The sequence below is a fragment of the Trichoderma breve genome, chromosome 6 (assembly GCF_028502605.1).
Source record: "Trichoderma breve strain T069 chromosome 6, whole genome shotgun sequence".
Lineage (NCBI taxonomy): Eukaryota > Fungi > Ascomycota > Sordariomycetes > Hypocreales > Hypocreaceae > Trichoderma > Trichoderma breve.
The window spans coordinates 295,497-316,539 of NC_079237.1; the positions used below are offsets into that span (position 1 = coordinate 295,497).

Consider the following 21,043-nt stretch of genomic DNA (forward strand, 5'->3'; position numbering starts at 1 on the left):
AGCCAAGCATCATACGAAGGCAGATCTCTGCCATTTCAGCCGTCTTACACTAGTATTATTTGTCTTGTTTGTCTTGCACCGAATATAACCCCTTATGCTATTGACCGGAGTTCCGAGACACCATGTGCCACTTTTAGTCTGTAAAAGACCGATGATGCGATATATTAAGGCCGTTTCCCCTCGTTATTGATGCGGGCACTTGCACAGATAACCATTATACATTTCCACAGCAGGCAGAAGAACCAACAAAATGCGGGACAAACACAGCCCTTCGCTCCTCACAGTTCCGCTGATACTGGCGACAGCAACAACAGCCGCGAGCCAACTCTTCATTCCTTTCTACGGAACAAGTGCTAACGGGTTCAATGCGCCTCCTCGCGGATGGAACTCTTTTGGCATGCAAGCCCGAGGAGGCAACACGTTCACTCTCAATCAAGCCAATGTGCAAACTCAATGCGATCTTTTGAATGCCACTGCAGGATACACCCTGTGCAGTATAGACTCGGGCTGGTCGGGAAACGGAGGCGATCAGTTTGGTCGTCTTGTGCCAGACACTTCTGTATTCCCAAACTTGACAGCATTGGCCAATCGGCTGCACTCGCAAGGAAAGCTTCTCGGTATATATGCACTTCCAGGAGCATTGTCGGCCGACGCAGGCGTTACTGTTCAAGGAACCAACATCAAGCTGGGGACGTTGTTTGACACGAGCCAGCCAAGTTACAATCTAAGGCAGACATTTGATTTCAGCAAGAACGGCGTTCAACAATGGCATAACTCTGTGGTTAACAATTGGGCTGCAATGTATGATCTCAAAGTCAGTCTTTAGATGCCGCTAACACGATGCAATAGGGGAGTGGATTACATCAAGCTTGATTTCATGACTCCTGGAAGCCCCCAGGCCAACGAAGATCTGCCCGCCAATAACTCTCTAGCTGCTGTGGCGTATCATAAGGCAATCCAACAAGCCAGTCGCCCGATGAGATTAGATCTCTCGTGGAAACTGGACCGGAATTCAGCAGCAGACTTCTTCCTTTGGCGTGGTAATGCAGATGGCTTGCGCCTAGACCAGGACATCAACAACGCTGGGGCAAGCCAATTCTTGGGGTTCAATACGGTCCAGCGCGCAATTGAGCAGTACCGAAGCTTCATTAATCAACAAGAGGAAGACCCTGCGCGCCAAGGTACCCCAATAATGATTCGACCTGATATGGATAACGTGTACACGGGTAACGCCCAATCACTCACTGGCCTCTCAAACGTCCAGAGGTACACAGTTGCGATTCATTGGGTCGGCGCAGGCGCAAACTTGATCACTGGTTCGGATTTAACGCAGCTTGACACGCTTGGGCGGGAGTTGCTTTATGACCCCGAATTTCTCTCGGTTGCTGATTTCACAGCTCAGTTTCCGATGCAGCCAAAGAATCCATTCGGAACCTCCAATCCTGGATCTCAAGCATCTGAACAGCTCCAAGCTTGGATTGCTGGGCCCAACGCAGGCAACAAGAACGCCGTCGTCGTTCTAGCCAACTACGGTCCAGACCTTGGGCAAGGAGGTTTCAATAAAAATCTCCAAGGAGTCCAATTGGTGAACATCTCACTATCACTCTTGGGAATAGCAAACGGCCAACCCAACGGAGCTCCGGGTTGGAGCGTGCGCAGGGTTCTCGGAGGTGGCGGTTCTGGGGGCGAGGATCATAGTGATCTTGGTGTAGCAACATCTGTCATTGCCTCAAATCTGGGCCCTGGTGAAAGTGTTCTCTACTATCTCACTGCCACCAACTAAGTCGAAACAATAACTCTCACACAATCGAGCTATTCTACAAGAAGCATAACAAAGCGGTCAACAAATGTTAATAGCGTTGGAAATTATTTCGGTATAAATATGTAAATAAAGCCATCTTACAGAAACATATTAAATACGATATACTCCGCAAAAGGTGGCATGCAAAGAATATAGGTGATATTGAGACGGCATCGCCGGCAAACACACTGTTGAGGCCACCATATGAGGATGTGCATGATTACTTGAGTATTACTTAAGAGAAGATGGAGGTTACGATGATCGTGATTGCATAGATACTTTTTATTGTCCTCGTAGTTACATGTAATTGGATATAGAGCTATGCTGTGAGATGCTTCGGACTTACCTTCACAGGCTCAAGTTGCTCAGGTGCAGGTCTCAAAGGCCACAAATCTACCACAGGTGTTTCAATCTTGCCAATCGCCTGCTGCGACTGTTCGTGACCGGCATCAGCGGCGGCGCGAATAACATCTGCAGCAGCGTATCGTTCAAAATGAAACTCCTCATATGACCATGCCGCGTCCCCAGTTGCGGCAGGTATTATATACTCAATAGCCTTGGTGATTCCTTGTCCTTGTGGCCCCTTATAGTTCCAAAGATCCACGCCAGCTTTCTTGGCCACCATGGCGAGTCGAGTCAGCGCCAATAGAGTAAAGTTGGAGTAATGCCAACTTCGAGTTCGCCGAAGTTCTTCGGGCAGGGCTCCGTCAGGCCTGATTGTCTCATCAATATCCGCTTGGATGTTTGCGGCTTCCTGCTTGACAAGCTCCTTGTTGTCGACGAAAAGAGAAATAGCAGACACGAGCATACAGGTAAAACTTCCATGATTATTCTTTTCTGCTCGCTCAGCCTTGCCAAACTCGCTCTCGGTTAACCATTTTAGGAATTCTCGATTCCACTGACGGAACCCGTCCATATCTTCGACTTGCCAGCCAGGCGCTGACCCGCCAGACGGACTACCGCTATCTAGAATGACGGCGATGTCGAGGAGTGTAGTGTACCATTGAGAAAAGTCAATGATCCCAATATGACGCCCTGTGTTGAGAAACGGGATAAGCTGTGCATGGTTGAGATTCGGATTCATGCGGGTTTGTGGATTTATGAACCATGTCCTGATGATATTCGCAGCATGTCTGGCATAGGCCTCATTGCCAGTGTAAAACCATGCAAGGCCAAGAGCCGATGATGAACCAAAGACTTTTTCAACATTCACGCGATCGCTGTAATTGAGAACCTCGGGGTTCCTTTCGCCATCTCTCTGCACGTATGGATTTCCATCTGGCGTTGGTGATGGCCACCAATAAGGTGCTTGGCTAGTGTAATCGTGCATGTCGCCGCTTGGGGGAGCTTTCTTCTTCTCCATCACGGACCATGGGCCTTGTGTAAGCCATCCGTCCGCTTTGCCTTTCAAAGCTTCCAGAGACCTCTGTAGAGCGGCATCATTACCGCCCTGCAACCGGTTTCTAGCCTCAATGAGCCGCTCGCCATCAAGAACAATAGTCTTGAGACTCGGGGAACCGGTACTTTGAGGGGTCGTCATGGTGAGATCCAATGCTTGCGTTGAGGGTAATGGACTGTCACATTAATTTGAGTTGGAATTACTTCCTGTTATTTTAAGCTTCCCCACCAACATATATTGACTTGTTAATTTCTTACTACCTTCATTTCTTCGTTCACTTCCCTCTCATTACGTTGTTAATCCACTGAATATCTCCTCATTGTGGTGGTAGTGGGATAAATTGATCGCAGTTGGACTGGTTCTAATTGGCTCTTTACGTTCTGTAACCGTCCGCAGTGGCTAATCGGCCTTCGGCACAACGGCCATCGGGGTAATGCCTCTCCGCTGACGTGTCTGCAATATGCCGTTGGCCGATCATCCGACTTCCGCTTCGAAACAGTGAAGATGGAAATTGTTCGTTTCAGTATTATTACACTTCCTAATTCAAGCCCGTAGAGTGGCGAAATCTGATAGAGTGATCAAGCAGGACTTGAATGTACCTTTTAGATATGTTACGAGTATGTCCTCCGCCACACCAAATGCCCTCGGAGGTGAAGCTTCATAGAGCAAAAGGCATATATGGAGGATGGATAAAATAGTGCGATTGGAGGCAACAATGACGTTTGGTATCCTGTCTTGTGTTATCTCCTCATTCACGTTATGTCCTTGAACACACACTCTTGCGCAACTACTATATTCCAAATTCGAGACTCCATTATATCCTGTGTTCGCCTTAGCCAGAGAGGCCTACTCCTCTTGTAGAATCGAATGCAAAGAAATCAGCGCCCTGCAGCGAAATGACACGATCCATTTCCAAGAACTGATTTCCCAATAACATATTCGACATAGTTGTCAGTTCGTCCTCCTCCGCCATCATTGACTGGTTATGGGGGAAACTATTGGCGGCATTCATATCGTTCATCAAAGCGATAGAAGGACCATTTATGTTCCTCAAGTTTGCATTGGCTGATGACGCTGCCAATGGTGATTGCCCTACTCCTGATTGGGAGCTCATGTCGTCTTGAGGCTGTGGAACCTCCCGGACGCCATAAGTAGCCGAATGTCTTGTGCGAGCGGGTGATCTGTGTGACTGATAATTGGAACGCATATCAGACGCCCTTGTGGGAGATGGGACGCCAGCCCTTTGGTATGCTTCAAACCCTGATGAATAGCGTCTGTGTGATTGGCCGTTATGATTCCTGTAATCAGTGCCGCTGGGCGATATGACTGAGTTGGGTTGTACTGTTGCTTCGATGAAGCCATACAGGCTCGCATCGCCCAGGGTCTCTATGAGGTCGATTGTTGAGAATGTCACATCGTTTAGACAGCGGGAGTGCAGACTTTCGAGCTGCTCTGCGTATCTTCCAGCCAAGTCTAGGGGTCGTTGTCGATCGGGAGCACTGCCAAAGGTGCTCCCATATGTGTAGTATCCGTGCCATTTGTCAGACATATCTTTTAAGCTCTGCAAGAGGTTGAAAAACTCGGTCTCCAAGGTATGGGTTTCACTGGAGTGCCAGTGGATGAGCAATATCCTAGCGGCGACAAAAGCGCAAAATGCGAATTGGGCATTAACAATGCCCCCCATAAACCTCAGATATTTTTGCACAATTGACGATGTTTCAACTGCGGCAAGGTGGCATGTCTCAGCGCTGCATGAGCTAGGTAGCTTGACCACGTTTTTCCAGCGCGCAGGTGGATACGCAATATGTTGATGGAGTAGTATCATTGAAGTGTTGTGAGATACATGTGCCAATGTTAGGTTTGGATCAAGCTTTAATATTAGCACATCTCGAGAGACGTTTGAGTCTTGCCATTGCTTCGGCAAGAACATCTTCCAACTAATGAAGAAATAAGTCAGTGCGAAATAATAGAGTGGATTGAGGGAGGCCATACTGAACTAGACGAAGGTCCAGTTCCTTGAACCTTGTTAACCAGTTCTTGACTTCATCCCGGTTCCCAAAATTCACACTCTGCTGCAAGAAGAATGAGGTGACCTGGCTGAGATTTTCCGTTGCTTCGATACAATACGCAAAGGCCCCAAGTTTTGAGACGTCTACATCCCCATTGGACCCAGGGCTGGGGTGGTCAATCGCCACCTTTGGTGATACATAGATTGTAGGTGCACTCGATATTGAATTGCCGATTTTCGCTGTCGATTTATCCCATATTCCAAAATATGGCGTCGAAACGGGCTCTGCTCTCGCCCACATTGCTCCACCGCAAGGGAGGCGCCGATGAACGTCGTCAGATGTGAGACTCGTATGCCATCTACATAAATCAGTCTATAGTTACCACATCCGTGGTCGCAAGCCCTTACCCAGTAGTGACAGAGCATATTCTATAATATTTGATCAGTTGCTTGATTACCACATATGTAGGACAGCTGATTTACCTGTCTAGAAGAAAAACACTCCAGAAAAGTCTTCGGCGTGCTTCGGAATCTGTCCAGTCCAGTGGTTTTTCCAAGACGGTCAAAGATCTTAATAGAGGCTGCTTCGGTGAGTCTTCGTCTGGCTCTACCGTTAGCTGTAGGTAGTCAACAACCCTCGTTAAAGATGCAATTATAGGCCATGCTCTTTGAACGTGACCGCTTCCCATCTATAAAACTGTTAGTACTCCCTCAGAACCAAGGAATAGATGTCGCCTACATAGTCAAAAGCAATTATCACCAACGCTTGGGTGTTCTCAATGGAAAGTGACTCCATCGCATTTTCCATCACCGTGCTTCGAGAGATGCGAATCTGCCTTGTGACGTCCTGAATACTCATTCCAAAGGCCGTACAGTCGACATATTTAATTCCAGCGGAAAGTAAAGCGTGAAGGAGCACGGTAAGCCTTTGCCTCTGGGCGGGGTCTTTAAATTTGGCTCGAAATCTTGTTTCGTGGAGGATCGGTATCCAGTGATGCACTGTCTGGAAATGAGCTTCCACTACCGCTTCTAACAATGGATATTGTGGCAATGGCGTAATCCAAGCATCATCATTTGTATCGCAGTATCGGTCCTGTTCATCGCCAATGCGTTGTCGTTTCCTGCGGTGATGGTCTGATTGAGGGGCCGTTTCGGCCAGTGAATCTTGATCTGCATATCGAGATGCACCATACGGTCCCTGCTGCCTTTCCATCGAAGGAGATGTCGTGGGTGAGAGTTCGTTTCTCATAGGTCTCTCAAGATCCCCATTCAACAAAGCAACTAGTCTCGCCTTTGTGTTGCCAGAAGTGTCCAGAAGAATCTGCTCCAATGTTTCTGCTCTAGTTAGTAAATTGTAGAAACTTCAGGCGGATAAACGTTAACCTACCGAGTCGTCGACTGAGACTATCGACAGCCCCAGCCTTGATACCAGGCTTTTGCTTTACAACATACTGACATTCAGCGCCTAGGAGCACATTTTGTTACCACCTATCCATAAAGATAATGTCAAGGATGCTAGGGCTGGATTACCTATCTTGAGACACTGTGCGCAACTCGGTCTCTCACGGGAGCATCGAGACTTTCTTCTCCTGCATGAGAGGCACGCAGGCAACTCATCAGGGTGTGGTGAACCTTCGTCTTCTCCACCCGCCGACCGTGCTGGGCTTCTCATATTGCGCGAAACCTGGTCCATCTTACAGTCTCTGCTCTCAACTACAAGACGACGGAGATGGTCTTGATGGATCGCATTCCTAATTACGCTTAAGCGCAGATATGTCCATACAAGGCATGAGACGATGCTGATATCGCTGCGCTGTACGCACGTCGCGTGTTCCTGGCTGCACCAAGAAACAGGGTGACGCAGGGTCTGCTCACCCCAGTTAACCAGCTGTCTAGGTTGGTCAGCTGTTTGCGGGGGCTTCTCCAATACCACTAACCATGGATCGATTGTTAGTCTTTACAGCACTATTACCACTAGCACTCACACTTTAGGAAAAAGCGGCAAATCTCAGCTGCTGGGCGGGTCTGTCGTTGGAGGAATTTCCACCACTGAGCTTGCTGATAACTGACTTCAATTACAACATTCGATACATACTTGTGCGTGTTAGAGGTAGTAAATTCCATATATTACGCGTAAAACTATGTACTAAATAGTATACTTTGTTAAGAGAGTAGGTCCAAAATTCAGATTGTCATACAACAACATTACATCAACACAACTCATCCAACATGAACCGCAGTCGTAGCCTCGTTGATCTCGCCTCTTTTCTCGTCAACTTCCTCGGCGCCTTCATGAAGCTTTGCCTCGACAGAGTTGGGGCCGTCGAAGAGTTGCGCAACTTCCTCTAGCGAGAGGTTCTTGGTCTCAGGGTAAAAGAAGTAAATGATGCAAAAGTTGCTGACAAGAACACAACACCAAACAATATAGTACTTCCAACCTATCTTCCCGAGCCCAATTGGATTAGTGTACCCCGAGAAGATGTTTGCCGCTGCATCGCCAAAGCTAGAAATGACAAAAGCCTTCGCACGCAGATCAAAGGGCGCCACCTCAGCAACGTACGAGTTGAGCATACAGCCAGGCATTTTGTAAAAGACGCCAAAGAGGAAAATGGTAAAAATGGTGGCACGGCCAAGAGCATGGTTTTCGTAATTGATGCTTGTGTTGACTCCCGTGAATACGGTGAGCAATAAGAATGCGACAAACATCCCACTCATACCAATCAGCCACATCGGGCGGCGGCCTATTTTGTCGATGAAGAGCGAGAACAGATTGCCCCAAACCCAACCGTTGATAGTAATACCGCCATTGAGAAGGAGTTGTTGTTTGCTGTTGGTAATACCGATAGAGTTGAAGACGAGATGAATGTAGTATGAGAGTAAGGCATTGCCACACCATTGGATGATGAAACCGGATGTCACAATGATGAAGAGTCGGTATCGATTAGCGGCAGTTCGGAACCATCCCATCCATGAAGACAATGCTTGCACCTTCTCTGCCTCGATCGCGGCTTCGATTTCCGCCATCTCATATTGTAACAGTTGTGAAGACTCGTCACCTTCAGCATGATACTTGGCCAGAATCTCGTATGCCTCTTTGCTGCGATTCTGATAGACAAGCCATCTGGGCGACTCAGGAATGAAGAAGGACATGACCAATTGGAAGCAGGACGATAATGCTTGAAGAAGTGAAGGAAGTCGCCATGACCAAGATCCAACGATGAATGAAGTGCCATAAGTGATCCATGCGGCCATGATCTGGCCTAGAGAGCCAGTTGTATTTTGAATACCAATGATCTGTGTCCTCTGAAATGGATGAGCCAGCTCGCTCGCCAAGATTGGGCTGCATGGATAGTTAGCCAACGCTGTACTACTATTATGGTTTTCCACCAACTCACCATGCTGTATTCTGGATCGTATTTCCGAAGCCAATCAGACACCTAGCGAACACGAACATGGCGTAATTTTGGGCACTGGCCTGAAGTGCAACTCCGATGAGCAGAAGAAGAGAGCCAATTGTAATAGGACGTCGAGGTCCAAGCCATTGAATCAAGGGGGCAGCGATGAGGAGAGCGGCAAGTTGTCCATATCTCGTGCCGTTAGAAATCGTACCGAGACGAGTACCTGAAATTTTGATTAGGATTGAACGTTTATATGAGCGTGATCGGAGATGCCACTCATACCTGTCGGATGATCCAAGGCCTCTTGCCATGACGGGAGCGATTGAAGACCATTCAGCATAGAGCCATCATATCCATTGGTCATATCACAAACAATACAGCCAAGTAAAAGAAAGTTGAGGCTGCGAAGACCAGGATAATGCCACCAAAAGCGGTCGCGCTTGTCGGTCTCGCGGAGGGTGTGACCCTCAACACCGCGGACCGAAGCCTTGTTGACGTGAAACATTGCACAAGCTGGCGAATGCCGAAGACTTGCTTGAGTTTATTCAGTAGATGAGAGCTGCAGATCAATGAAGATAGCAGATGTGGGTTAAAACATTGCTGGTTTCACAAAGGAGGTCGTGACCTATTAATGGCTGGCAGACAAACACCCAGCAACGCAACATGGGACGCAAGCAAGGCTCTCAGACGGGCCGAACCAATTCAATGGCTAGCTTCCCTTATAACGCTGACCGGTAAGCCTTCCTCCCGCTTGCCGCCACTCGGCAAGGAAGCAAGTGTGTCCTGGGGAATGCGGGATGAACTTTGGGGATGGTGTCTGTCTTCCCCATGGGGTAAAAGTTTGATCAAGGAAAAGGGTTGGAGTGGGGCATGTGATTGAAGCCATTGTCTGTAACTGTCTAGAAGACTAATGAAGTCTTGTGAACAGAACAGCTAAGATCTCTCGTGGACTGATCAGTAGTGCCAACACTCCGGCGTGCGGAGTAGTGCGATGCCGATGCACCGGGGGGCTGTCCGAAGGTAGGGATCCGATGCCGAAGACCCGAAGCTGAGACCCGATTTACGGGGGAGGGAGGGGGCTAGCGTAGCCACAAGTTGTGAGACGGGGAAACCCTCGAGCGTCTAGAGAACTGAGAGGTAACGTTCTTCATAGTCCCGGTTCATTAAATTGTGAATTAGCGGCGGTAGATTCAAGATCGGGGGTGCCAATGTCTAGCACGCAAAGCGAATCAAAGGCAACCACTATCAGCGAGGCACATAATAGTCCAACTGGGGTCGACGTTGGGAATAATTGTTAACTAGCTATCATATAGAGTTGTAGTGCTCACAATTATAATGTCAGTTACGAACCGATAGTAAGGTTAGAGCACAAAGAGTAATATGTAGGATAATTATTTGGATATATTTTATTGGCGATGTCTATAAACGGTGGCAACACCGCTCTTGATACCTATGTTCTAGTTTACAGGGTAGTACGCGGTCCCAAAGAGAGGTTGAAATTCTACAAACAATGTAATAAGCGCAAATATAATGTATATACTTCTAAGTAGCTATGATTTGCATTACACTGATAAACTATTTTCCCACATGAGTATAGGATGAAGACCCGGCTGCTTGTGAGGCACTATAGATATGCATTATTCGAAATGCACCCAACATGTTGATGGATTGGCGCGCCGTAAAACTGTGCCATATTCCGAGCACTACGCTAGTTTCCTGAGCGAGAATAATGCTTGACAATCTCTATATCGATTCCATCGCTTTTGAATATTTTTTCAACTTCATCGAGTGCTGGAACTGCGGGTGGCTGTGACCACCGGTCTTTGGCCGATGGACCAGCAAGAACCGCGCAAGCAAAAACCCGAGTCTCATTTGCCTCAACTGTTCCCTTGAGCTGGGGAACAAGTGTGCGTGGGAACATAAGGCTGGTATTTCCGTGAGGCTTGGTGACTCTCGCAACTCGCTTTGGTAACGGTGAGGCATCCAGTATACCACTGAAGTCGCCAGTCGTAGATATCGCATAAGCGGCGCCGTCATCTTCTTGAGTCTTATCCGCGTTGAAATCAGTTCTTGGTGCTGCAAATCCACCTTCGATAGTGGTAAGTCTCCGTGGCGATTGAATGCGATGAATGCGGATATGCCAGTCGGGGTATGGAATGAGCCAAGTTTCGACCACAACGTCGGACCACGGACGCCACGATGAGTAGATCTTGCTTCCCGCCATCCTAGCAGTTTCACAATGTTCTCGAACTCTATAGTGTATGCCATCGTCGCTCAGTGCAATCATGCTATCGAAGGCACCGACGTCAAATGCTCGACTATCGCTCTCCACGGAGAAGCCGTACCGAGTTGAATAGGCGAACTTAAGATATTTCTCTGGTACAAAGCGCATCGCCTTATTTGAATCCGGCCCAGAGTTAAGCATAATCGTATGACCCGGCGTATGCATGAAAGTAAGACCTGGTACTGGAAATGCAGCTACTGAGGGACGTTGAGGCATGGGAAGCTCCTCCGCCGTCCAGAATGGGTGATCTGCCGGCAGGCTCAATGGACTAAAAGCTTTCATGGCCCAGTATGGTGAACCAGTCGATAGATATCGCTCCGCCATGAATGGGTTTGGGTACGCATAACCAAGCGTCAAGATACCATCGCGTCGAGAGATGGGCTGGGCTGCCCACCATCGAAGATTGCGTAGATATATGCCCTTGATGACACCCCAAGGCAATGCCTCGACACCAGCCACTGCCAGGTATCCCCAGTAAGCGGCAACACATTGTCTATATGACAAGCTCCGGCCGTAGGGAATGTTTGAGCCTGAATCTGCAAACCAATGCATGAAGACAGGAGCAAATTCTCGCGCCCTCTCCTTGAACCGGTCGCCACGGGCCTTGTCTGACGGCCGATGGACGGCATAAAATAATCCGTAGTAGTGCATTGCAAAGGGATTATAATAATCAATACGACGTGTATCGCCTTCGTCTTCTCCGTCGCGATACCATCCATCTGATATGTAGAGACTCTCCATGTCGTCCAAGTACTCATTTGTTCCAGCAGTATCAACTTCGACACCGACACTCTCCAGGGCAAGATCGACCATTATTCGGAAATATTTATGGTTATTTGATCCATGCTCTCCATTGCGGCTCGACAGTAACCATTTACTAACATTGCTCTTCACTGTATCATCGAGTGGCTTCCAATACTGATCGGGAGCGAGCAAGATGGCATATGCGAGTGCAGCTGCCTCCACATGTCTTTGATCCATTGATGGTACAGGTCCCCAATACTCTGGATGCTGCGGATCTGTGCCATTCTTGAGTCCCTCTCTGTACCTGTCCCAATGATCAAACTTTCCTCCGCCAGCAACCAACGGCGCAATTCCGAATAACGGTCTGGCGTAACCCTCCAAGTCGCATGCTGCGCGGTCCCATGTAGACGTGGACGCATCGATTTGAACACGAGCATTTCCTTCAGAGAAAGCAGGCAACAAAGGTTCAAATAGTGAAATAACTGCCTTCGCAACATCATCTCTCGTTTTAAATGGGTTCCCATGAAGGGGATTGAATCTGGAATCTCCGTTTACAAGAGCTGCCATGATGTGTGTTGATTGGTTCGAGAGTTGTCACACGTAATTGCTGCCAAAATTGGACTGGAGGTTCGTTCGAGGGTGTCTCGCGAAGTAGTTCATAAGCCGCCTAGAGAGAGACACCTGCCATTTTTACTCATGGCGATATTCAGAGAACGATATCATCAAGGACCTTGTAGTATGCCGCTAGCATGAGGCCGATGCCCATTTACCCCGGGACTAAGTAGACCATGCTAGCTGGATGACACCACCATCGGCGCGTCGGGCCAAGTGTCGGAGAACAAATCCGGAGCGGAAAGCCGGAGTAATCGAGCGCGAAGATACATCAAACAAGCAACATGGGCGATTAACGCAATGACCATGGCCTTTGCAGCTTATCCACGGTGTTTTGACCGAGAAGAGATGGGTCTAGGTGTCCACCACAAATTGTTCTCGAATACATACATGTCAAAGAGGGACTGGATATTCCGAACTTAAACTTCTCCTGGATTAGATAGACCTGCTCCTGACTTTCTCATAATTTGTACTTTGGAATAGTTGAGAATCGGCATTATAGGTGGCAAAAATGGCTTCATCAACAGACTCTTCACGAGGAAGCCCGCGAGAAGGGCTGTCTCGTCACGATAGTCAAGACAGCCTACCCACATCACCCTCTGTATTGTCGATGGATGATTCGAAATCGCACATTAGCAAGATATTATCTCCTAATCATTTAGCAACTCGACTTGCTGGACTGTATTCCGAAGCCATCGGTGCAAAATTGTGGAAAGTCGCATCGGAGCGCTTGGAAGACGGTGTAAGCTATTCGCATAATTTCTCTAGTGCTCTCAATATGGAATTGGGAAAAGAAGTTCTAACATCGTGAGTAGAAAGCGCCTGCTGAATACCCTGAATGGGCGCCTGAAGACGGCGAGACACCAGGGCTGTACAACACTAAAGAAGTCAATTTCTGGACGTGCGGCTTCTTCCCGGGAAATCTGTACTGCATCCTAGAGAGATGTGTCAGGTATCCCATGTATCAGCCATTACCGGGAGTAGACCGCTCTGCTTTTCATGCTGAGTTGCTCAAGCTGTGTCGGGCTTGGTCCGCTCCTCTCCACCAGATGGCCAAGAGAACTAATACCCACGACCTTGGCTTCATCACCCAACCTGCTTTGCGGCAGGATTGGGAGTTGACGGGAAACTATGAGAGTCTTGCTTCTGTGGTAACGGCCGCTAGGAACTTGGCATCTCGCTACGATGAGAGAATGAAAGCTGTCAGAAGTTGGGACAAATCTATCAGCAAGAGGTACAACATCACTGACAAGGAGACTAATTTCCTTGTGATTGTGGACAGCATGTGCAGTAAGTCAAGCGTAATAAGATGGGAAATTCATTACAGGTCTAACTGGAAGAAGACATGGATCTTTTATTCTACGCAGGACATCAAACGTCGGACCAGCGTCTTATTGACATTGCGACAAACCATGCCCATTTTGTTCGAAAGAATTTGATCCGAGAGGACGACTCAACATGGCATGTAGTCAATATCGATCCTCGTGATGGATCTCTGAAAACAAAGCACACTCACCAGGGCTACAGTGACGATTCAACCTGGTCAAGGTAGGACTCATATATATAACTACTGGGACTATGCTAACGGATCCCTCAATAGAGGTCAAGCATGGACAATTCTAGGCTTTACACAGACTTACATCTGGACCAAGGACCAAGTTTTCCTAGAAACCGCCATTCGCCTGTCTGAACATTTTCTCGAGCGCCTGCGGGGCGCAAAGCACAAGTATCCTTATGTGCCTTTATGGGACTTTGATGCGCCTGTTGGTGATGAGCCATTGCGCGACTCTTCTGCGGGCATGATTGCTGCCAACGGTCTTTTGCTCTTACATCAGATCCTGGGAGACAGATCAAAATACCTAGACGACGCGTTACGCATCGCAAGGGAGACGATAGACATGTGTCAAGCAACTGAACCAGCGCGACTGGTCGCCGATGCGGAATCTAACATTAGAGCGGAGGGAGTTACTTTTGATTGCATCTTGAAGCATGCCACAGCGAACAATAACGAATACGCGCTTGTGAGATACAGTGACCACGGTTTGGTATACGCTGACTATTACTTTCTGGAGTTTGGCAACAAGCTATTAAGAATGGGTATGGTGTAAACGGAACAAGCCTCATTTCTATCTCTGGAGCAATAATAGAGTCTTCATCTAGTTGTATTGGGGAAGAATGTGGATGGAATTTAATGTATCTGCGATCGTGAGTACTAGAGATGGCTTTGAGGGGGATAGATGATGCTGTTTAATCTGCCTTCAATGTTCTTTGGTGGACATAGAGATATTGTTGGAAACTCACGCCTTTTCAAGATTAAGCAAATATTGCCAACCTTTTCAAGTTGTTATCGCCTGGTACATTAATAGACACCCCGTTCTCTAACCATCTCTGTTGTTGCTACTTTGTCCTACTATCGCTACCTTTTTCTACTATCGCTACTTTCTTCGACTGGGAACTTAAACTCCAATTGAATCGAGACGGGCGCGTGTAAATTGGTTTAATGGCTGATGGAAGGAGTGTATGCTCTTGCAAAGTTTATACCGGAACTCCCTGCGCCTCGCATACTATACAGCTACTCGCACCCAAGAAGATCAAGTTCGAAATGTATGCCACATACGACATTGGCACAATTAAGGCACGGAGACAGGTGGCGGGAGTGGACGACAATTTCGTCTTGGAACTGCATGACGCCCTGTGTGAGTTGCAAGATAGCGTGCGTAGACAGTGGAAATTTGTTCACAATGGGAAAGCCCTGATGGTGAACCAACAAGAAATAGCCTCAGGCGGCTGGTTAGCTCTGTCAGAAAGGCACTCTTGTGGTTATGTACTAACCCCGTTCATGGACTTGTTTAATTCGCTGTTACTACTATTACACTGGCATGGGACCATGCTTGGCCAATCTCAAGTTTCAGATCCAACACGGAAAGTTAGCCCATACCAGTGGTACCTAAGTTGGTATATGAGGGTCAAAACAATTCTTCAACCTCTTTCTTCAACAATCTCTGACTTCGACAACTTGCCCTGTTGCCCTGGTCCGAGTGGAAGCTAATACTAGTCGCATTTGTGCCTAGTGTAGTCTGTAGCGAGGCGTGGAGTTTCCCAATTTCCCCCCGCTGATAGCTGGGTGTTATGGGGTTGTATGGAGTACTTGAAGACTCATTTGAAGCGGGGGACGACTTGCCCTTGGCGTCTGTGATGCCAAGAGAAAAAAGGGGGAAATAAGTCCTCTTGCTAATCTTTGTAGTCTCCTGCTCTTTGAGGCATATTGCAGTAGTCACCCCCAAAATGACCCAGCAACTTGAACTACTTGTATAGTTATCTACTCCATAGTATTTTGGTGTACTCACAAGTTTGTGTCCCTTCGTAATCGGATAATAAGTCGCATCTAAGTTTTAAGTGGCCAGTGCATAAGGCTGGACGAGTAATACGAGACAGGTACAGGTACGACATTCCATCTTGCTCAGAGATTATTAGCAGCCACGCTTCCGATATTGGGAACACAATTTGGCCCACTGGATCATTACCCTACCCTAGCCCGGCTAATGTGTCTTGGATCTCTGAAGAACAGGGCTAACGATGTCAACTGCGCTGGTGCAACCCGCTCAAATATCCTAGCGTGAAGACGCCACAGCCCACTCCCCTCGCTACCGGAGATTTTGTTGATTTAGGTAGTACTGGTGAAACAGAAGAGGTTCACGCGACCGATTGCGCTCAAGGGCTGTGAACTATGTAGCGGTATGTAGCAGTGGCGGTATTGTCTCAGACACAGAGTATGGATAACAGATGCTGAAAGAATATATTGTAGTGAAGCACGTACGCCAATTATTCATTAATTCCCCAATCAAAGTCTCTCCGACATTATGGTACAAGAACAAGATGAAAAGAGAAACAAGCAAAAACCAGCCACTTGTGGCCGTACAAGATTTTAGTGCCCTGCTCTATGTTTACCCATGCATGACTCTGATTAACGTAAAAAAAGACGGGCTAATGCTGCGGCTGCTCAATCTTCTCCTTCTCAAAATACAAGCGTGCGACGTCTAATGCCTCTTGGATGGAAAAGGCAATCCTTGTGCATTCGCAGTCGCGTGTCCAGGTGTTGTGGAAGTTGAGGTTCTTGCCCAGCTTGCTGTCCATGAGAACATGGGGAACTCCGATAAGTGTGGACAGAATGTGGCCGTGAAGACGGTCGGTGATGACGAAGCGAGCAGATCCCAGGAGTTCGAATCCGGCAATGGCCTTGGCCCAGGCACGCTGGTTTTTGCCATTCTCTCGCTTGGGTGCCGGTGTGCCGTTGGCTTCATCACGGGCCTTTGGCGGGTCGATGTCCGGCGTGTGGGTGAATTTCCAGTCGACTTTCTGGTAGGTGACCTTGCCGATGCTTCCGCCGAGGTCCATTTCGCCTTCTCCAAATTCAATATTGGACGAATCGCCATCGGAAATTTCCGCATCCTTTCGAGCGAGGATGAGAATATCGTGTCTGTAAGGTTGAAGAAGGCGATGGTCAGAATACGTCAAAAGTAATGTATGTACTAAGCCCGCGGCGCAACGGGGATAAGATACTCACGTCTTCTTTCCATTGACTCGGAAGTCGGATCGGTTCCCCCACATGAATGCAATGTCTGGCACGAGATGGCTGTCGATTCCCTCCGTCTTGCCAAACGTCTTGTCGAGCCAGTCGTAGCTGGGCTGGTCGCGTGCGGCAAGCTGCAGATCTTTGTGCTTCCCAAAAGCCTCTTCGGTCGCCTTGATGCGCTCCGGGTTGGTCATGTAAACGCTCTGAGGGAATGCTCGAATAGAAACGTTGGTAAAGGTCTCAATCATCTTCATACGCGAAGGCTGGTCCTCCCAGTAGTAGTCGTTGAAGTTGCCGCCACCTGCCATGATAATGGCCGAATGAGGGCGGTGCTCTTCGAGGACTTTGCGAAATTTCCCAATGTCGCAGTCTCTGTCAACGAACCTGTATCGTGGAGAGAATAGATTAGGATGACGAATGATTCACGATTGATTCTGGCGTCGAGTCTTACCGGCATGCCTCCATCATCTCAATACCGAGCATGCTCATGAGAATCTGCTGGGCGGACCAAATGGCGGCATCGCCCTTGTTCTCTGTTTCCAGATAACCCCAGATGTTTGCATATCGAACACCCTTCAGACTCTTTGTATATGCTTGGATGAGTCGTTGTTGGAGATCGTTGACAATGTCCTCACATCCGACCGAAGGTGGTGTCGTTAGGTCATAAGAAATGTTCCTCCTGCTCTCGCCCAAAGACGCCGCAGAGCACTCCTTAGCCGGCCATATTGACGTGGAGCTAGGGAGATGTGATCTCAGGTCGGCACTCTGAGCCAGTATCACCAAGAGCAACGATATCAGAAGGGTGCCCCCAGCGATAATCGTGGCCCGGCCAAACCGATTCGCAAGAAGCATGGTGAGAAGCGTGCACCGTAGCTATGCTCTTTCAATGCTGACAGTGACACCTGCGTTCGGTTGTACAGGTGTCACGGGTATGAAGGTTGTCATAAGACAAAATTCGCCTGAGATAAAACCACAGTGGGACGTGTTAAAAGCGTCGCAAATAGCGAGGCTAGCGGCAATACGCCTGGCAAAGCTGAACAAGTAGCTGGTACTTTGTTTCATTCTATTCTTGACCCATGTCTACATGCTCGAGGCTGCCCCTAATTCTGGTTCAAAGCAGGACGGTAGTGTCAGCTACCAGGATCTGCCAGTTTATCATCCCCACCAGGCGGCCGGCTAGCCTGCTTCAGGGTTCTTGATACTAGTGACCAAGCTGGTATGACAACGTCTCCAGAGTTGGGCTCATTAAAGGAAAGGAGTGTGAGCTGCCTGGACAGCGGTAAATATTGATCAGCCTCCGCTATGTACACATGAGGAAAGTGGCGGCCGGGGCATGCTGGGGTTCTTGAATCAATAGAAGAGACTCCCGGATTTTAAACTATGGTCCGGGGCAATTCCTTCGTGTCAATCTTGACCTTTCCGTAACCTTTTTCCGCCTCTGGCCCTCTTCTTTTTACGTGCCACAGTGGAAGGGCATGATGTTTTTGTTTCTGTTATCTTTATGACTGTATTATTTCTAACTAAACATGATCAAGATGGTTTTCACCGCCTACTATAGGCGATTACGCTCATTCTACCTATTCTTTATTCTTCTTGCTATTGCATTACTTTTCCTCAGCAGCCGTGAGAGTACCAGGTCTATGCTACTTGGTAAAGACTGGCAGAACCTTTTCACCACGGATGACGACCTATTATGGTGGAATGACCGTTTCCCATGTGAGAAGCATGAGCCGATACGTATCGCTATTGTCGAGTCTGCCGGTGTCCACGATGAAGTGACGGCAGCGTTGGTATACGCATTTGGTGGACACCCGAACGCAGAGCTGAGACTCTACTTTGCCAAACAGCGCTACCAGTCTGATGTTATCGTCAACGACCTGGAGCTGGAAACGCCCATTATGTCGGTCAACAGCTCCAACTACTTCAAGAGGGACGTCGCGAATCTTCCTCCTCCCCACTTTGTTGTCTCAACGACTTGCGAACTGGACCTTGAGAAGCCAGAGTCCGTAGTAGCTCCTCTCCGACACCTTTTGTTCAACGAGACAACGCATTTGTTCTGCCTGGTACACCACGCCGACTACTGGAACAAAGGCAAACATGTCGATGTTGTTAGAGAATGGGTCGACCGGGAGCGAGTTGATTTCATCGGCCTCAGCCAGCACACGGTTGATTATCTTCTGCAAAAATCAGTACCCCAGTGGCAAAACTTGCAGGCAAGTGTCACGGCACGAACATTTCCCCCAATTTTCCCAGTCAACCAGACACACAACGAAACTTTGCGGGAGATTTCACTTGCTATGCAAGGCGATTATGCTCCCGAGCGCCGAGACTACAACCGAATCTTTGGCAGCCTGGACAACGTCGTGAAGAAGATTAACGAAAGTGCTGCTACAAACAGCGAGCACGTTGATGAGACGGTCAAACTACACTTGATCGGACATGGTCCACACGTCAAGGTGCCTGAAAACATCCAGAGCAATGTTGCATTTGACGAGGATCTTTCATATCCCGACTTTTACAGACTACTGTCACAATCATACGCAGTTATTCCTGCATTTGCATCTGACACCTACCTCGACCGCAAGGCCTCCTCTACAGTCCCCGCCTCACTTATTGCGGGAGTTCCTTTGGTGGCGAGCGAAAAGCTTCTCGCCTCCTATTCATATTTGCCGCGTGAGGCAGCCTGGCTTTCAGAGCCAGACGAAAGGGAGATGGAAACAGTCGAAAGGGTGGTTGGCGATAGGAAAGCCTTCTTGGAGAAGAAAGAGGCCGTCAAGGAGGCTGCCAAGAAAATAATGAAACAGAACCGGTTGAACGTGAGGAAGTGGATGGATGAGGATTTCCGAAAGAGTGGGATTGTCCCGGCGGATGTTGGCTCGGCATGATGACGGCCCTACAAGCGATTTCTACAGCATTACATTTTCGATAATTTCGGTCTTTGGGGTGGGTTTTTCTTATCATGTACGGATTACGTAGCATTTTTTGGCATTAGACTTACGAGAGATGGCCTCTCTGGTTTTTTTTTCTTTTCTTTTCTCTTCGATACTTATTTCATATGAAGCCACTTCTTCTAGCTCCGCAAAACTATGGGAGCAGGAATAGTCTCTCTTTGGTTTTTATTCCCTCTGTATTTGCTGCAGACCCTCGTCATTATTACAAGGATAAAGCCAACAATGAGCCCTGAGTACCTGGTACAAAGAGGTCACTTGGGGTGGTATCGGAATAGGCGGCATTCGCCTTAAGAGTTGTCAAGTCTTGGCAACTATACCATCTCAACGGCTCTTCAATATACGCGGCTATGAGTGGCTGGCTGATGTTCTCTAGCTCCCTCATATTATTATTAGCGGAGTCTGCCAAGTCTTTAGCGTGATGGAGGCGACGTAATCAGGGATTGCACCTGAGCGCCGTTGCGCGCCTACTGGTGGTACGAGTCAATGGGAGAGCTGTGCTTATTGGACCGAGTAGCAGTATCATCAGCCGCAAATTTCTATCATCCTTGGATGTGCCTTGTTTGCTTGAACTTTGCTGCTAGTAGTAGCTCCGTGCCTGTATGTAGGGGAAAGGGGCGGCCGCGTAAGTGGATGATCGCCGAAACGGACATTCGCAAAGTTCTCCGTTCTGAATGTCAACGCAAGCACACGGAAAATCGGATGCGTTATTAGAAGACTATTACTCGTACGGAGTCGCTCGGGAAAGTCTCATAAAATAGCCTTTTATTATACGAGTATATACTGCTAAGGCATGCCGCCTACTTGACGGTACTCATACAGTAAACCAGTACAGTATAAATATGTCAGTTGTAGATATATCTCTATGGAATTCCATACAGTACGGCTCTTTATAAAATTACAGTACAAGCATTTTTCCGTCAACGACTTGGTGGGCCGTGTCCGATAAGATGATCCCCACTACAGAATTTACCACTCCATGCTACTGAGCCTTGTTGAGGATCTTCGTTAGCCATGGTGGTAATACTGAACTCCGTACTCCGTATTGTCCGTAGTGCCTGTAATAATGTACTCGGATGGTGTGAGAGCCGCATGGAATAATCTTTCCTGGGCAAATCACTAGCTTGCCCCTTTACTTACTAGTGCTAGCATTTGGAAACCTGTGCATTTCCGTTGCCTACTCGTACCGTACAAGCACCTAGAGATTTTGACTCTGTAACCAAAGTGCGAAGTAGTCGTTTTGTATGTTCCTTTCGTCGTCGTGTTTACGGAATAA

At 48.1% G+C, this 21,043-nt stretch overlaps 8 protein-coding genes across 8 annotated transcripts; 3 read left to right on the forward strand and 5 right to left on the reverse strand.

Moving 5' to 3' along the window:
• Positions 1-250: 250 nt before the first annotated feature.
• On the forward strand, positions 251-1,783 carry T069G_08999 (alpha galactosidase A domain-containing protein; the record flags this gene model as incomplete). The annotated part of the gene is made up of 2 exons (XM_056176209.1): positions 251-801; positions 850-1,783. 2 exons carry the CDS (start codon positions 251-253, stop codon positions 1,781-1,783), a joined length of 1,485 nt encoding a protein of 494 aa, XP_056024687.1.
• Positions 1,784-2,120: 337 nt separating this feature from the next.
• Positions 2,121-3,341, reverse strand: T069G_09000 (alginate lyase domain-containing protein; the record flags this gene model as incomplete). Its single annotated transcript, XM_056176210.1, has 1 exon — positions 2,121-3,341. One exon carries the CDS (start codon positions 3,339-3,341, stop codon positions 2,121-2,123), a length of 1,221 nt encoding a protein of 406 aa, XP_056024688.1.
• Positions 3,342-4,032: 691 nt separating this feature from the next.
• On the reverse strand, positions 4,033-6,880 carry T069G_09001 (fungal specific transcription factor domain-containing protein; the record flags this gene model as incomplete). Its single annotated transcript, XM_056176211.1, has 7 exons — positions 4,033-5,137; positions 5,193-5,567; positions 5,617-5,637; positions 5,692-5,897; positions 5,948-6,543; positions 6,596-6,673; positions 6,739-6,880. 7 exons carry the CDS (start codon positions 6,878-6,880, stop codon positions 4,033-4,035), a joined length of 2,523 nt encoding a protein of 840 aa, XP_056024689.1.
• Positions 6,881-7,428: 548 nt separating this feature from the next.
• Positions 7,429-9,111, reverse strand: T069G_09002 (sugar transporter domain-containing protein; the record flags this gene model as incomplete). The annotated part of the gene is made up of 3 exons (XM_056176212.1): positions 7,429-8,548; positions 8,604-8,829; positions 8,889-9,111. 3 exons carry the CDS (start codon positions 9,109-9,111, stop codon positions 7,429-7,431), a joined length of 1,569 nt encoding a protein of 522 aa, XP_056024690.1.
• Positions 9,112-10,314: 1,203 nt separating this feature from the next.
• On the reverse strand, positions 10,315-12,201 carry T069G_09003 (uncharacterized protein; the record flags this gene model as incomplete). The annotated part of the gene is made up of 1 exon (XM_056176213.1): positions 10,315-12,201. The coding sequence occupies one exon, from the start codon at positions 12,199-12,201 to the stop codon at positions 10,315-10,317; it is 1,887 nt and encodes a 628-aa protein (XP_056024691.1).
• A 556-nt stretch (positions 12,202-12,757) lies between these two features.
• On the forward strand, positions 12,758-14,354 carry T069G_09004 (glycosyl hydrolase family 88 domain-containing protein; the record flags this gene model as incomplete). Its single annotated transcript, XM_056176214.1, has 4 exons — positions 12,758-12,988; positions 13,062-13,536; positions 13,590-13,794; positions 13,847-14,354. The coding sequence occupies 4 exons, from the start codon at positions 12,758-12,760 to the stop codon at positions 14,352-14,354; spliced, it is 1,419 nt and encodes a 472-aa protein (XP_056024692.1).
• A 1,876-nt stretch (positions 14,355-16,230) lies between these two features.
• T069G_09005 (polysaccharide pyruvyl transferase domain-containing protein) lies at positions 16,231-17,671 on the reverse strand (the record flags this gene model as incomplete). Its single annotated transcript, XM_056176215.1, has 3 exons — positions 16,231-16,723; positions 16,811-17,203; positions 17,271-17,671. 3 exons carry the CDS (start codon positions 17,669-17,671, stop codon positions 16,231-16,233), a joined length of 1,287 nt encoding a protein of 428 aa, XP_056024693.1.
• A 683-nt stretch (positions 17,672-18,354) lies between these two features.
• On the forward strand, positions 18,355-19,704 carry T069G_09006 (uncharacterized protein; the record flags this gene model as incomplete). Its single annotated transcript, XM_056176216.1, has 1 exon — positions 18,355-19,704. One exon carries the CDS (start codon positions 18,355-18,357, stop codon positions 19,702-19,704), a length of 1,350 nt encoding a protein of 449 aa, XP_056024694.1.
• Positions 19,705-21,043: the final 1,339 nt, after the last annotated feature.